Raw genomic sequence first — 16,219 nt, forward strand, 5'->3', positions numbered from 1 at the left:
CAGAAGTGGGATTAATGCCAAGGACTCTCTCATGCCCTTGTCACAATGTAGCCAGCCACTTTCTAGATAAACATGACATCTACTGAGATTTTAGATATAAAAGGAAACCCCAAGGGAGTGGAGTGTTGCTTTGACTTTCACTGAGCCAACTCTTTCTGTAAAAGTTAGAGACTCCAGAATCAAAAAACAAGAGGAATTCAAAGATGCCAAAGGTTTCAAATGTTTGAGGTAATGGAAGTAATGACAGAGTTGATAAAAAACTGTTACCAATTAACATTTACTTAAAAAAAATTTTTTTTTTAACATTTATTTATTTTTTTGAGACAGAGACAGAGACAGAGACAGAGCATGAACGGGGGAGGAGCAGAGAGAGAGGGAGACACAGAATTGGAAGCAGGCTCCAGGCTCTGAGCCATCAGCCCAGAGCCCGATACGGGGCTCGAACTCACGGACCGTGAGATCGCGAGATGGTGACCTGAGCTGAAGTCGGACGCTCAACCGACTGAGCCACCCAGGCGCCCCAACATTTACTTTTAAAAATGGCCAAAGTGGAGAATAATTTCAAATTAAAAATTGTAACTGAAAATTTCTACTGAAAAATATGTGAATTATCCCAATGAAGGCAAGCCCAGAATGAGGTGGCTTTACTAGTGAAATCTACCGAGCATTTAAAGAAGAATTAACACAAATTCTTCTCTAACTCTTCCAAAAAACCAAAGAGGAAGGACCATTCCCAAACTCTTTTTACAAGGCCAATATTATCTGGATACCAAAACCAGAAAAGGACACCACTAGAAAAGAAAAATAACAGGTCATTATCTCTGATGAATACAGATGCCAAAATTATCAATAAAATACCAGCAAACTGAATTTAGCAGCACACTGAAAAGATCATTCACCATGAGCAAGTGAGATTTATTATGGGGATGCAAGGATGGTTCAAAATATGCAAATCATCAGTGTGATACATCACAACAGGATGAAAGAAGAGAATCATATGATCATCTCAATAGATGCAGAAAAGGCATTTGACAAAATTCAATATCCAATCATGATAATAACTCTTAACAAACTAGGCACAGAAGGAACAAATCTGAACATGATAAAGGTCATACAGAACAAGCTCACAGCTAACATTATATTCAATGGTGAAATGTTGAAAGCTTTTCCTCTGAGTTCAGGATGAAGACAAGGATGTCCATTTTCACCACTGCTGTTCAACACAGTGCTGAGAGTCCTAGCCACAAACAATTAGCTAAATAAATAAATAAATGTATGTATGTATGTATGTATGAGAATTGGAAAGGAAGAAGTAAAATTGTTTTTATTTGCAGATGACGTGATTTTATATATAGAAAATACTAAAGACTCCACCAAAAACCTGTTAGAGCCAATCAATGAATTCACTAAAGTTGCAGGATACAAAATTAACATACAAAATATCAGTGGCATTTCTATGTGATAACAACAAATTTTCTGAAAAAGACATAAAGAAATTAATTTTTTTTAACGTTTATTTATTTTTGAGATAGAGAGAGAGACAGAGCATGAATGGGGGAGGGTCAGAGAGAGGGAGACACAGAATCCGAAACAGGCTCCAGGCTCTGAGCTGTCAGCATAGAGCCCGACGCGGGGCTCAAACTCACAGACCGCAAGATCATGACCTGAGCCGAAGTCGGCCGCCCAACCGATTGAGCCACCCAGGCGCCCCAAACCTGCGTGCTAAATTGATCCCTTTACACTAGCATCAAAACAATAAAATACTTCAGGAATTAATTTAACTAACAAGGCGAAAATCTCTATGTTGTAAAGTCTAGGACCTTGATGAAAGAAGTTGAAGAAGATACACATAAATGGGAAGGTATCCCATGTTCACAGATTGGAAGTATATTGTTAAAATGTCAATATCACCAAAATCCATCTATAGATTCAATGCAACAATCCCTATTTAAGATTCCAATGGCATTTTTCCAATGGTCAGAGGTAGAAAAAAACCCTCCTAAAATTTATATGGAACCACAAAAGAGCCCTAGTAGCCAAAGAAATCCTGAGAAAAAAAAGAACAAAGCAGGAGGCATCACACCTCCTTATTTCAGGCTATCTTGTAAAGCTACAGTCATTAAAGCAGAATGGTACCAGTTTAAAAACAGATAAACAGACCAATGGAACTGAATCAAGAGCCCAGAAATAAACCCAACCATACGTAGTCAACCTAACATTTGACAAAGGAGCTAAGAATATTCAATGAAGAAAAGACAGTCTCTTCAATAAATAGTTCTGGGATCATTGGATATTCATATGTAAAAGAATGAAACTGGACCCATATCTTATACCACTCTCTAAAATTAACTCAAATGTATTGAAGACTGAAAAGGGAGACATGACACCTTGAAACTCCTAGAAGAAAACAGAACAACAATGTTCCTTGACATGGTCTTGGTGATGAGTTTTTGGATAGAACACAAGCACAACAAACTAAAAAATAAACAAGTGGGACTACATCAAATTCAAAAGCTAATGCACAGCAAAACAAACCATCAAAAAATGAAAAGACAACCTACGGAATGGGAAAAAATAATTGCAAACCATGTATCTGATAAGGGGTTAATATACAAAATATATTTTAAAAAACTCATACAGCCCAGTGGCAAAAAACAAAAACCTTAAAAAAAAAAAAGGGCTAAAGACCTAAAGAGACATATCTCCAGAAAAGATATATGAAAGGTCAACAGGTATGTGAAAAGATGGTGAACATCACTAGCATGAGGGAAATGCAAATTAAAACTGCCATGAGATGTCATCTCACACCTGTTAGGCCATCATCAGGAAGACAAGAGATAAATACTGGCATGGAAGGGGAGCAAGGAGAATCCTCGTGCACTGTTGTGGGGAATGCAAACTGGTGCAGCCCTATGGAAAACAGTAGGGAGGTTCCTCAAAAAAAATTAAAAATAGAACTACAATATGATTGAGCAGTTCTATATCTGGGAATTATGTCCAAAGGAGCCAAACCCCTAACTCAAAAAGATATGTGCACCCCCACATATGCAGCAGCATTATCTACAATAGCCAAGACACAGAAACAACCTAAGTGTCCCTCAAGGGATAAAGATAAAGAAAATGTGGTATAACCACACAATATTATTCAGCCATTAAAAACCGAGGGAATCCTGGCATTTGCTAGGTGCTGTCACTTTTACATGGAATGTAAAACAAACCAAACCCACAGAAAAAGAGACAAACTTTTGGTTAATAAAGGTAGAGGGGGAGACGAAGGGAACCTGGAAGAAGGTGATCAAAAGTATAAACTTGCAGTTATAAGTAAGTCCTAGGGATATCACGTGGAGCATGTGGAACTATATAGTGAATACCTCTGTATGAAAAATGGGAAAGAGAAGAAATCCTAAGAGTTCTCATCACAAGGAGTAGGTTTTTCTCCTCCCTTTTCTTCTTTCTTTCATTTTTGCTGTATTTCTATGAGAGGATGGAGGCTAGCTGAACCTACTGTGGTAATCATTTCAAAATATATGTAAATCGGCCATTGTGCTGCAGGTCTTAAATTTATACAGTAATGTCAATTATTTCTTAATAAAACTGGAGGAAAAAAACAAAACAAAAAAGAGGTATGTTGATATTTACCCAATACTGGATGACAGGGAAATGAAAAAATATATATGTATATGTGTGTGTACTAAATATTTCCCTTGACAGCAGCTGGACCTTGTAATTTGATATTATTTAGAAACATCCCACTAAAGGTGATATTCAACTTTAAAAACAGTTTTTAAATTATATTCCATACCCCTTCTCTGGAAAACAAATAGTATTTAATTAAGACACAAAGCTTGCTTGATATAAGTATGAAAGCACTGTTTCTTGAAACTTCTTTTTACAACATGATTGTGTGCTTGTTACCTAGTCCCAGGTAAAACAGCTCAACATCTAGACTAAATACGTTTAATAAAATGATGACCACAACTAGAAATGTCCCAATTTCTAGTTATCCATAATTCCTAAGTAAGCTACACTAAACTGGTGCTAAGACAATATAATATCAGTATTAAAAGTGAACTTTTCTACCTCAGACATCTATTTATTTATTTACTTATTTGCTTATTTATTTAGCAGTCACTGCAGAGCCCAATACGGTGCTTGATCTTGCAAACTGTGAAATCACGACCCGAGCTGTAATCAAGAATTGGACGCGGGGCGCCTGGGTGGCGTAGTCGGTTAAGCGTCCGACTTCAGCCAGGTCACGATCTCGCGGTCCGTGAGTTCGAGCCCCGCGTCGGGCTCTGGGCTGATGGCTCAGAGCCTGGAGTCTGTTTCCGATTCTGTGTCTCCCTCTCTCTCTGCCCCTCCCCCGTTCATGCTCTGTCTCTCTCTGTCCCAAAAAATAAATAAACGTTGAAAAAAAAAAAGAGTTGGACGCTTAACTGACTGAGGCACCCAGGCGTCCCTGGACATTTTTTTAAAGGGAGAGATGATTTTCCCAGTATGAGACAGGCAAGAAAGGGGACAGCAAGCCTAGGGCTCTGCTGTGGAAGGGAAAACATGGTTTAGGTCGGTTTGGGATTCAGATTTGTGGCCATAACTTATGCAGCTTCTGAGGTGAGAGGTCAGGGGGAAGGTTTCGAACCTCTCCTTCTTTAAGGAAAAGGTGGAAAACACAATGTTATAAAGATAGAACCTGGAAGGGTTAATCCCACATTCTTCTCTTTACCCCTGGACAAGCAGCCAAAAGCTGCAAGCCTCAGCACTTATTACTGGAGAACCTTGAAAACATACAGACTGCTGACTGAGGTGCAGTGAGAAAGCAACCCCTGAGCTAATGATCACATCCACTTAGAAAAACATAAGTTGGTAAATATTTATATGCCAGTTTCCATTAAAATAGTTCAACTGGTGTTTATTTTGTCTCTTTCATCACAGAGTTAGGTTTTTGTCTGAATGCATGTTATAGCTAAATATACCAAATAAAAATCTCCATTATTTCTGTTCCCTATTCAGATGGTTAATCTAAGCAGTTGGGGGAGGAGGAGATGCGCTAAGTGTATCAAACAGTACATATTTAAAAATAAATTATGAACCATGGCCCAACCAGGTGAAACTTGGAAGACCAGTGGCTGGTCACTTCATCCGGATTTTACTAACAGACCACATGTCACATGGAGACATTATTAGATCCTATCTATACGTCATGAAAAAGATGCTTTTGTGATCCACCGCTGTGGTGATCACACATCCAAAATTGGGTTGTACGATAATTTGACCCTTACAAAAAATGGGTATTTGCACTAGACATGTGCACAGTTGTAAGTTTCTAATTTGCTTTTTCCCTTAATGTGAAAATAAAGACCTTTGGACATAGGCCAAAGATGTTTACACATTATTTTTGAAGATATGTGAGAATACAAAAATGTAATGTTAATATAAAATATGAGTTTAAAAAAGTTACCATTCTCAGTGTACTTCATGTTTTCTATAAGTTAATTCCTCTGGCACCCCTAGACAGTGGTGTAAAACTATGGGTCATCAAAACTGATCCATTTAAATTGGGTAGAGTTTTTTTTTTTTTTTTAATTTTTTTAATTAATAAAAAAATTTAATAAAAAAAAGTTTTAAATGTCTCTAATGATTCTTGATATCGATTTGGTTATATCTAGTCCTATCTTTAATTGATAGTATATATTCAAAGGCATTTATAAATGATAGGAATTACTGTTCAATGTTAAAATGACAAGAGGTTCTTTTCTGTGATAATAATATCAGTTTCCATTTAAAAAAAAAAGTAAGGAGCATGAGCTGGATATTTTCCATGCACCCCTCCATGTCTACTCTCCACCCTTCTCTCCTCCTGCGCTGTGCCCTCCACAGCTGACCTTCAGGGACGACATCAATAGACTCTTTTGCCCTTACCTTCAACCTTCCCCTTCAGATCTCAGCTCCTGTAAGTAGTCTGCTCCTACAGCTAATGTTCCCCACATTTGGCAACAGCTTCCCCCCTGGCCCCTTCAGACCCAAGGGTGGTGATGGCTTCCAGCCATTGCTATTTCTGAGGTGCTACCCCATCCCTATTGTCTCTTAATCCTGCCCACACCTTTGTTACTAGTCCTTTCATTAAACTCTCCCCACATTACTTTCTTTTCAGAGTGCTTTATCTCCTGCTGGGGCCACAACCAACAGAGGGCTTGGGTCAAACCTAAAAGACTTAGGTTATACCTCTCACTGTCCACTAACTCTAAGAAATTCTAAGATACTAGCTGCCCTGCATTTTTACATTCTTTGAAGCTAGAGAGCTAGAACCAAGAATCAAAACCAGAAAAGGAAAAGAAGCTTTCTCATCTTTTAGACAACATGCTATCCAATATAATCTTTAGAAATACAGTATATGAGGAAAAGATAGCATGACAAAGCTCCTATTAAAACAAGGCAAAAAGAGAGTCTCTCTCTCTCTCTCAAAAATAAAAATAAACATTAAAAAATTTGTTAAAAATTTTTTTTAACATTAAAAACATTTAACAAATTTTAACAAATTTTTTAATGTTTATTTTTATTTTTGAGAGAGACAGAGGGCAAATGGGGGAGGGACAGAGAGAGAGGGAGACACAGAAAAAGAAGCAGGCTCCAGTTTCCGAGCTGTCAGCACAGAGCCCCACACAGGGCTCGAACCCACAAACTGCAAGATCATGAACCAGGTTGAAGTCAGAAGCTTAACCGACTGAGTCACCTGGGTGCCCCAACATTAAAAAATTTTTAAAATAACATAAATAAAATAAAATAAAATAAAATAGAATAAAATAAAATAAAATATCAGTATACCTGATGACCTTTAAATTTTTTTTTTTTTTCAACGTTTATTTATTTTTGGGACAGAGAGAGACAGAGCATGAACGGGGGAGGGGCAGAGAGAGAGGGAGACACAGAATCGGAACAGGCTCCAGGCTCTGAGCCATCAGCCCAGAGCCCGACGCGGGGCTTGAACTCACGGACCGTGAGATCGTGACCTGGCTGAAGTCGGACGCTTACCCGACTGCGCCACCCAGGCGCCCCTGATGACCTTTAAAAAAGTGTTTTCTTTTTCTGTTTTAGGTCTGCAATAATTTAAGCAACTTCCAGTAGTTATGGGGAACTAATTTGCCCTCACAGAAACCAGATTCCCTGCTGGGACAGGAAAATCAACGATAATCATGGGACCTCTTGTCAAAAAACAAGGACGATTTCAGAAGTACATGATAGTGTTTGTGGAAAGGCCACATACACCAACCCAAAGAAAGGTCTGCTAAAGACCACACAGTCACAATTTAAACATTAAACAATGACAACAATAACAGACCATCAGAATCAGCTGAACCTAAAAAGGTTATACTATTACTTCAAGGTTATACAAATAATAAGTATGCTTTTAAAAGGGAATACATACCAACAGTGAACAATTAGCTGGTGCTCAGTTTATCATCAAAAAAATGAGGAAAGAATGAAAAATAATTTAATTGATTTTTAAAAAGAAAAGTTATTTTCTTTAATTGATATGATAATTAATTATGAAGTTTAACTACTTGATACTTTAAGAACTCAAGTAGTTACCAGTTTGAGATGTCAAAAGTATTTTTCTTGCTAAGGTGTGCTATGAAATGCCAAATCTTAGGCCAGAAGGTAAATGGTAAAAATGGAATTAGATGGACCTGAAGCTTGGGCCATCTGGGAGATGTCTCTAAAAACTGGCCATCCCCTCCCTGTCTGACTGTGTGCACCGGTCATAGTCATCTGGGGAGTGCCAAGCACAGAGAAAGAGTTTTTGCAAGAGTCGGTGTGGGTAGGGAGGGAATTCAGGGGAGGGTGGGAGGATTCAATTCTCCCATGGGAATGACTAAGGAGTTTCTGGCCTGGGAGAATTCTTACCCCACAGGGGCATCATTTACATTCCAGGAGGTATTTGAGAGGCTTGGGGAAGCTGGTTCTCTTAGAGGACATTGTGTCACTCCTACTTTATGTTTTCACTTGGTGTATCTTTTGTCATCACCAACACAAGCTTTACATCCTCCGATTGTTGACATCTTCCAACATTCGTATTGCTGTCGAGCTGTGCAAGAACACGCGCATGGCAAGGGCAGGAGTCTGTGACCATCTCAGCCAGCAAAGGATTATATGGACATGGACCAGTGATTACTACATATTGTGTCTCACTCTCTCTCTTTCCAAATGGCAATTAAACAAACCAACAAACTATCCTCGTTCTGTTCTCTCTTCACCACCGTCTATTTGGTATGTGATGGTGGTCAACACTATCATTAGTCACAGGACTATGAAGAGCTTTATCCCAACCTGGATGAGAAGACTTCACAACTCCCTAAGATTCTGGACGTGAGGCTGGATACAATAACTGACCAAGACTCTTTGTGGAGGGGCTAACTGCATTTTCAATCATTCATGTAGATAGTTTAAACTGGAACTTTTTTTAAAGTTTATTTTTATTTGTTTTGATAGAGTACACGTACTCCAGGAGACAGGCAGAGAAAGAGGGAGAGAGAGAGAATCTCAAGCAGGCTCTGCACTGTTAACACAGAGCCCTGTGAGGGGCTTGATCCTACAAACTGTGAGATTATGACCTGAGCTGAAATCAAGAATCCAAACTCTTAAAGGACTGAACCACTCAGGCACCCCTAAATTAGAGCATTTCAAGAGTGTGCATATGAAAAAAAAAGGGTGGAGCGGAGTAGATGTGCGTTCTTTTGGGTCTATCCAGAAATCAAATTTTGTTAGCCACCTTGGACTTTTACTTCTGGTGGAGGTGATTACACCGCTAGTCTACAGGTGGCATGTGACTAATTACGAACAGTCAATAAAAGGCTCATATTTTATAGGTCACCGGTGACTGCTTCAAGGGTGGTCACGTGACCCACCAGAGCCAGTAGCACATCATAAAACATTTGTGAGGACTTATCAGATGCAGTTCTTTTGAGCCACAGACACTTGTAAGGTCCAGGCACTGCAGTCGTTTTGCTGCCTGAATTGCAAAAACCTAGAGGAAGCAGAACTGAAATATGGAGAGAGAACAGAGAGAATAGCAAGATGAGTTTCTATATCAAGTGACACCTAAAGTTACTCTATCCATGGATTTCAGGTGTCTCAGCCAATAGGTTCCTTTTGCTGAGGCCAGTTTGTGTTGGGAGCTCCCTGAAACTAAAAGTCCTACCTTATAAATTAAAAAAAAAAAATGACATATAAACTTGGTGTGTCCTTGGTAAAGCGGTGAAAGAAACTTCTTAATTTTATAGGCAACTCTAGTACTGATGCTGAGGAAATTTCAGGGATGTGTCACCTGATGAGTTCAGAAGAAGTCTTTTTTACTGAAGTAAGAACCCAGTGTTTGGGTACTATCCCTTGTGCTGTGACAGTGGTAGGCATTTTATATGCTAAATTGCTCTAAAAAACTACGTTTCCCCCCCTCCTGTTTTTCCTTTTCTGAAAAAGAACTGGCATTTCAAGTACTTATTAAGTAATAATTTAAGTTTGCGGATGGACGCGACAGCTGTAATATTGAGAAAACATGGCCAAGTAGGAATGAGGTCAAAAGTTGAAAGCTGTGTCAGGGTAGAGGTGGGAACTTGAGAGACATGAGAGGTTTGGAAAGGTTGCTCTAGACCAGAATTGGAAACAGCAGGGGAAGAAGGAAAGCACTATGGGGCAGGCCTGAGCGTCCAGATAAGGCCTAAAGCATTGGTTCCCCGCACTGGAAAAGATTCCACGGCTTTCCTCAGCCACATGCCACACATGGGCAGCTGACCAGCAGGATTACCCAAGGGTTCAGCCAAGTTGGGCACTGGCTAGCCAAGTGTGGCTAGGGGAAAGAGGCAAGGGTGCTAGAGCAAAGTTGAAGTGGGTGACCAGGGTACACACCCACAAGGGATTACATACTTGGTAGGCAAAACTCAGTATTCTTTTGAGAGCAATTACGCACTTGTCTCCACTTTCCCACTTCTCAGAAGAATTGAACTAAAGATCTTACGATTTCTGAAAAATAACAACTCTTGTGTGTAGACATTGTATAAAGAAGCACAATCCAAAGCCTCACAGCTATTTTAAAACCAAATAACTGAGTCTAATTAGAAACAATTTAGGACTATCTGAAATGTTAGGAATTAGAAACGCATTTGCTTAAAAAATAACCGATGCATAATGTACAGCTGTCTGCAAGGCACTGTTTTCAATATGATGGATCCTGTGCTCATCGCATGGTTCTAAAGAGGAAAAGGATTTAAACCGGGAGTAGAACTTTCTGGAACACTGGTAAGAGGCAAAGTAAGTCCGTGCATTGAGTGGTTGTTCCAAGCTCACTTCTCTTGCAATCCTCAAGTGTTTGTCTCCTGTTAGTCTTACTGGGACTCGTCTTGGCCCAGGTGTTTAGAAAAGGCACACAGGTATACGTAGGTATCGTCAGGTACACACAGGAGGGAACAATGAAGGACAGGTCAAGAAAAGCCTCTGTCTCTCCACGCAGGAGGGCGTCAAGTAGTCAAAGGTTAGAGTGTCAGGGTTGACAGTCAGGGAAAAGCTAAGTGCTGCCTGACCCCATACTCCTGTGGTCTGAAGGACCCCAGCATTTCTGTCCCTGCCTCTCTCTTCGGCCTGGGATGCTGGAATCCACAGCGCCCATTTCTTTTCCCAGGTGAGGACGCAGGTGAGGTGTCTTCCCAGCTTATTGCCAAGAGCCCTTCCTACCCCACCTTCCTTCTCTCATCCTGCTTTCTCACAAAGTCTCTGAACACCCACCTTGTCTGTACCCCCTTCGCTCTTCTGCAGTTCAGATGCTGTCTACCATCCTATCTCTGAGGTTCAAGTTCCCCTAAAATTACTGAGGAGGACTGGTGGAGACTGACGATTCTTGGTTCTGATTAGGATTTGTCTCCATGGAGGCTGTGGATTCAGACACCAATTGCTGCTCCTTCCCCGCTCACCCCTTCCTGCTGTGGTCAAGCTTTGCTCCCAGCATGCTGTGCAGCTGGCACCCTGCTCTCTGGTTACAGCCCACTCTAGGAACTGAAGCTATCACGGCCTTTAAGTTATCAAGGATGTTGCTTTCTGTAAAGAAGGCTTGATTATTCCTCCAGACCCTATATTTATCTCAAAAAATGTTTTGTTCGCTACATGTTTTCTTCACTACACCCTGTTGTGAATTATTTTTTAAAATGCCAACAGAGTACTGAAAGGCCTACCCCTGTATCTCTTAATACCATGCAGCATTTAGTTTTCTTTTGTATAAAAGTCAATCCTGTGGATGCTAATGTATGTACAGCAAGTTCCCCAACTGATGTGATGAGGTCGCTTCAGAATTCTGGAGTTTAAGACTGAAAATTCTTAGGGTCCTCTGTACCTTCACCTCTCATAACTTTTCCTAAGCTGAACAGGTTTGAGGTCTTTACAGACCTACCCAAAGAGACATCACAACACAGAAAGGTTAAGATGACCCTCAGTTTAGGTCAGAAACCAGCTGCAGTGTTTGGAATTGTGAATTTGCTTAGATAGGTAGATAGATAGATAGATAGATAGATAGATTTATTTGCATTTTAAACAACTTTTATTGAGATATAATTTATATGCCATGAAAACCACCCACTATAAGTATATAATTCAGTTTTGATTTTTTTTAGTATGTAAAAGGTTGTACAATCATGACTATAATTTTAGAATATTTCCATCACCCCAAAAAGAAACTTGGTACCCATTAGCTGTCACTCCCCATCAATGCCCTCTGGCAGCCAGGGACTTTGCTTAGATTTCTAAATCTTAGTGGCTGGCCTAAGTCTCAGCATGACAAAGCACTGGCTTGTACAAATCAGCCAGAAACAACCTTGGAATAATAGCCAAGTCAACTCATTTCATAATGTTATGTGACATTGGAGACATTGGGTAATTTTTTTTCAAAAGAATGTTTAATTTAGGGCAAATGTTTTTAAGAGTTCATTATTTAAGGGGGAGGCTTATTTAGGCACTAACATGCATATGGGTTTTTTTTCTTTACTCTTAAAATTAGGTCCTTTAAAATTATTTCATCTTTGTGACCACTAAAAAACTATGTTGCAAGCAAGATAAACTGTAATTTATAGACTACTGCAAAAAATTTTTTTTCAGTAATTTTTTTTCATCAAAAGAGAATTCTGAACCTTCGTAGTGACATCTAACAAAGATGCTAGGGATGAGTTAGGGAATTTTGCATCAGAGTCCCTCTTTTTGCCTGTAGCACACCCACTTTTTATCTAGCTGATTTATTGTTTATTTATGTACTTTTGAAAGCGAGCGAGAGAGAGAGAGAGAGAGATGAGTGGGGAAGGGGCAGAGAGAGAGAGAGGGAGACACAGAATCTGAAGGAGGCTCCAGGCTCTGAGCAGTCAGCACAGAGCCCGATGCGAAGACGAAACTCAACCACGAGATCCTGACCTGAGCCAAAGTCAGATGCTTAACTGACTAAGTCACCCAGGTGCCCCTATCAAGCTTATTTTAACATGTGGCACTGAACTGAGCCAAGAGGAAGAAATATTTTACTTCTTTATATTTATATTCCTACATACTAGTAAAAAGTGATAGAATAAATTTTTGAAATAATTACTATTAGGAAGAAAGCCATGCTGAATGCAAAAAAACAAAACAAAACAAAAAAACACAACAAAACAAAACAACAACAAAAAACAACCTGAATCTCATTTCTTATAGTGGATCCAGGGTACCTGTGAACAACCAATCCATGGCAAAACATCTTTGGGATCCGTGAAATTCTCTTCAGATGTGAGAGTTTTTACTGAGTATTTATCCTTTCTAGTATGAATATGGTAAATTAAATAACTGTAGAAAAGATGAGCTTTTTTTCCAAAAAAAGCCTAAATATTTGGCTATTTCTCTTATTGATACTTACAATAACATATCAAAAAGGCCTAAAATAACATCTGAAACCTTCTTTCTGTATAAGAATCCCAAGGCAGCCAAATCAAATTGGTTAGGTCTGGAGTCACCAAACCCACCTGAACAAATTGGGGCAGGTGAAAACACAGTATGAGATGGTACGCCAAGTGACCCCGTGTAACGCACAGACTGGTTCGAACAGAGGGTTATTTCTCAGGACCCACAGACATTCCTTCTGGACCTTAGAAGCCCACCCTCCCTCGCTGATCAGCACGTCTCCTGTTGGCCATCACATTTCAGACAGTGCATAGGCTACCCTGACATCCTCTCTGGGCAAGGATAAGCCTGGTCCAATCAAACCTCATGTCTATTCAAGTCATATTCCACAACCAACTTCTGCAAAGTGTAACCCACCCTTTGCCACATATCGAGGGCCATGGATGATTTTCAGCAGCTTAACTCTGTATGCAGGTTAACACTCTGTGCATAGACACAAAAGACTAGCTTAAGTAACAACTCTGAGGGCAAAGAAAATGAACTCTTGTTGAAATCAGGTATAATAAATGCAAACCTGGTGACACCATACCTTTCTTCCACTGAAACTTCTTTCAGCTGCTGGTGAGGTTTGGTGCCTTCCATCTCCCTGATGCTCACAGCATAGATCTTGGTGGTGTAATCAATGGCCTTCTCTCTGGCAACGTCACTGTCATAGCCTCAAACAACGGAAAGAGATGGGCATGGGGTTGGTCGGCAGTGGCACGGGGTTGGGGGGTGGGGTGGGATGTGTGGAAGGGGCAGCCGGCACATGGGGCTCACTCACCTCCGTCCTCTTCGGCATCGGTGTCCGACTCCTCGCTGTCCACCAGCTTGCTCTCCTGGGTCCCCACAAACTCCCTCGTCCAGATCATCAAGGCTGTGTCGGCTCCACCAACTGTGAGCAGCACAGAGTCGTTGTGCAGCCACCTCACGTTGGTGACGTGTGCGCTGTGCCCCACATACTTCTTGAACCTTGCATGCTGGCCCTGTAAAGCCCAGGAACTGGTGACTACCCCAACCAGTCTCATGACTCCTGTCTCCAGACTATTTCATCCATATTATTTTCCAGAGCGGCTTCTAGTGGATACCAACTAAGCAGTTCATCCAAGCAGCAATTTTCCTCCCGTTCTTTAGAGGGTAAGCTCCATGAGGGCAGGAACTAGGTCTCTCTCTCTCTCTCTCTCTCTTTTTTTTTTTTTAATAAAACATTACCTGGCTCATCATGGGTCCTCAGTAGGTGGTTTGTGAGGAAACAAATGAAATGTTAGATTGCAGAACCTATTTCTGGGAACCTAACGAAATAGAAGCAGCTTGATTCTGTTTCTCTCAAATATGAAACGTACATTCTCCATAGGTCTCCTGTGTAAACTCCTGATGGTGAGTCTGGCTAACATTTGACATCACAAGTGTCTTCCCAGTAATCCCCACAGCCCCACAGTTGTACCACAGCCCAGGCTAAGAAAGATGAGCAAGGGACTTCTTCTAATTCTGGGGCCTCAAGTAAGATTTCAAACAAACACAACAGTTGCTGCCACAGATGTTTGAAACAAATTTGGACACTGGAAACACAAATAATTGGTTTTAAAACAAAGTGAGTTACTTTTCTTTTTAAAAATGTTTTGATGTTTATTTTTGAGAGAGGGAGAGAGAGAGAGAGAGAGAGCAAGCGCATACGCAAGCAAGGGAGAGGCAGAGAGAGAAGGAAGGAGACACAGAATCCAAGCAGGCTCTAGGCTGAGCTGTCAGCACAGAGCCCGATGTGGGGCTTGAACTCACAGACCAAGAGATCATGACCTGAGCTGATGTCAGACGCTTAACTGACTGAGCCACCCAGGTGCCCTAGTAAGCTTCTTTTCAACAAACCAAATAAAAGGTCCGGTTTATTAGTAATTATGGAAAGCTCTTCAGCACTGCACACAGGGCCATACAACATTCATTCCAGGTGGGGAAGGATGAGGTGGAATAGCAGTTGGCTGCTCACACTGTGCAATCCTGACAAGTGGTGGGAAGCCGAAGCTGCCACCAGAAACCAGCTTCCATTTCTGGCTCATGAGCCATAGCCTGGCAAAAACAGCTCCAGCAAGAGCCATTTAAAGAGGGAGTTGTTTTTTTTTTCCATCCTCTCAGCGACTCTTGGAGAATACCTTAAGCAATGTGGGTAGCCACATGTTCTTTCTGAGGTTGTGAGAGGGCCATCAGTGTCCCCGCTGAAAACTTGACTCAATAACGGAAGAGACTTCCAGAGGGTTTTGGACTGGCATGCTAGGGAACCCGAAACCAGCACAGATACATGGCAGGAGACAGGTGCAGCAGAGTGCATGGCTTTGAAATTCTCTTACTCAAGATCTCTCTGTATTTAGCAGACATCTACCTGACAGCAAAGTGGAAATGCCCACTCTATCGCAGAGTAGTGAGTGTAGAAAGGTTAGGGAAGCAAATAGGCAGGCCATATTTTCAGGAAGCCCTCCAGAGCCACTAGTTTGCTAGAAAATAGGCAGAGCAAAATAAGGATTTCCAAGGGAAACCACTATGTGACTATATGAGATCCAGAAGGCATGGAGACAAAGAGGACAGTCATAGTGGCTGCAGCCATGTGTCCTGCTGGTCTTCCAGCTGGAAGCAGGAACCTACCCATTATATCTACTACAAACACAAGCCGGTTTCTTGAGGAGGAAAAAGTTAAAGAGCCTGAAAAATGCCTCTCCATGCCCTGACTTATTTAAAGCATTACAGGATTTCTAGACAGGGTGGAAGAAGAAATCCAAAAACAAAAGTTCAGAGAAAAATTATCCTAAGTTGATCATAATCAGGTTGTGAAGGAAAAGAAAGGAACAGAGGAGAAAGAGGAAAAAATTCTGAGTCACTGAAGCTATTTAACAAAGCTGGGATTCTTGCAGCAGAGGGGGATTCAAGATTCTCAGAATAGGAACAAGATAACTGCTGGGTAGAACAATAAAGGGAATTTGCAGTTACTAGAAGTTTCTAGGAAACCAGCTGCTCCCCCACGAGGAAAAGGCCAGCAGGGATGTTTGGTGGCTCCCTTAGGACCTGTGGAAGGAGTCTCGTGAAGACGTGACACAGATGGTCAGATGAGCTGTCCTTCTGGGTCATCATGTCAAACCACGCATTTCTGTAACACTCATAGAGATTCACTACCACAACTTTCCTCTTCCACTGAGTCACGAAAGAACAGAGAATGTCTCCACAAGGCTGGGTGTTAACTGCTGTTAGGTGAGAAATTCCTGAGAGTTTGATGGAAACCTATGTATCCTCTCCCACATTCACA

General features: G+C 40.9%; 1 protein-coding gene across 6 annotated transcripts in view; it reads right to left on the bottom strand.

Annotated features, from left to right (window-relative positions):
• EML6 (EMAP like 6) overlaps positions 1-16,219 on the bottom strand; it is a 275,164-nt gene that overhangs the window by 31,585 nt on the left and 227,360 nt on the right. For all 6 annotated transcript variants that reach the window (XM_040453716.1, XM_040453714.1, XM_040453712.1 and 3 more), the window contains exons 26-27: positions 13,718-13,919; positions 13,484-13,610 (exon numbers count right to left, since the gene is read on the bottom strand). In XM_040453716.1, coding sequence (XP_040309650.1) covers positions 13,484-13,610; positions 13,718-13,919 — 329 coding nt within the window. The remainder of the gene's footprint in view (positions 1-13,483; positions 13,611-13,717; positions 13,920-16,219) is intronic.

Source organism: Herpailurus yagouaroundi, unplaced genomic scaffold, assembly GCF_014898765.1.
Source record: "Herpailurus yagouaroundi ecotype Mexico unplaced genomic scaffold, PumYag 210, whole genome shotgun sequence".
Lineage (NCBI taxonomy): Eukaryota > Metazoa > Chordata > Mammalia > Carnivora > Felidae > Herpailurus > Herpailurus yagouaroundi.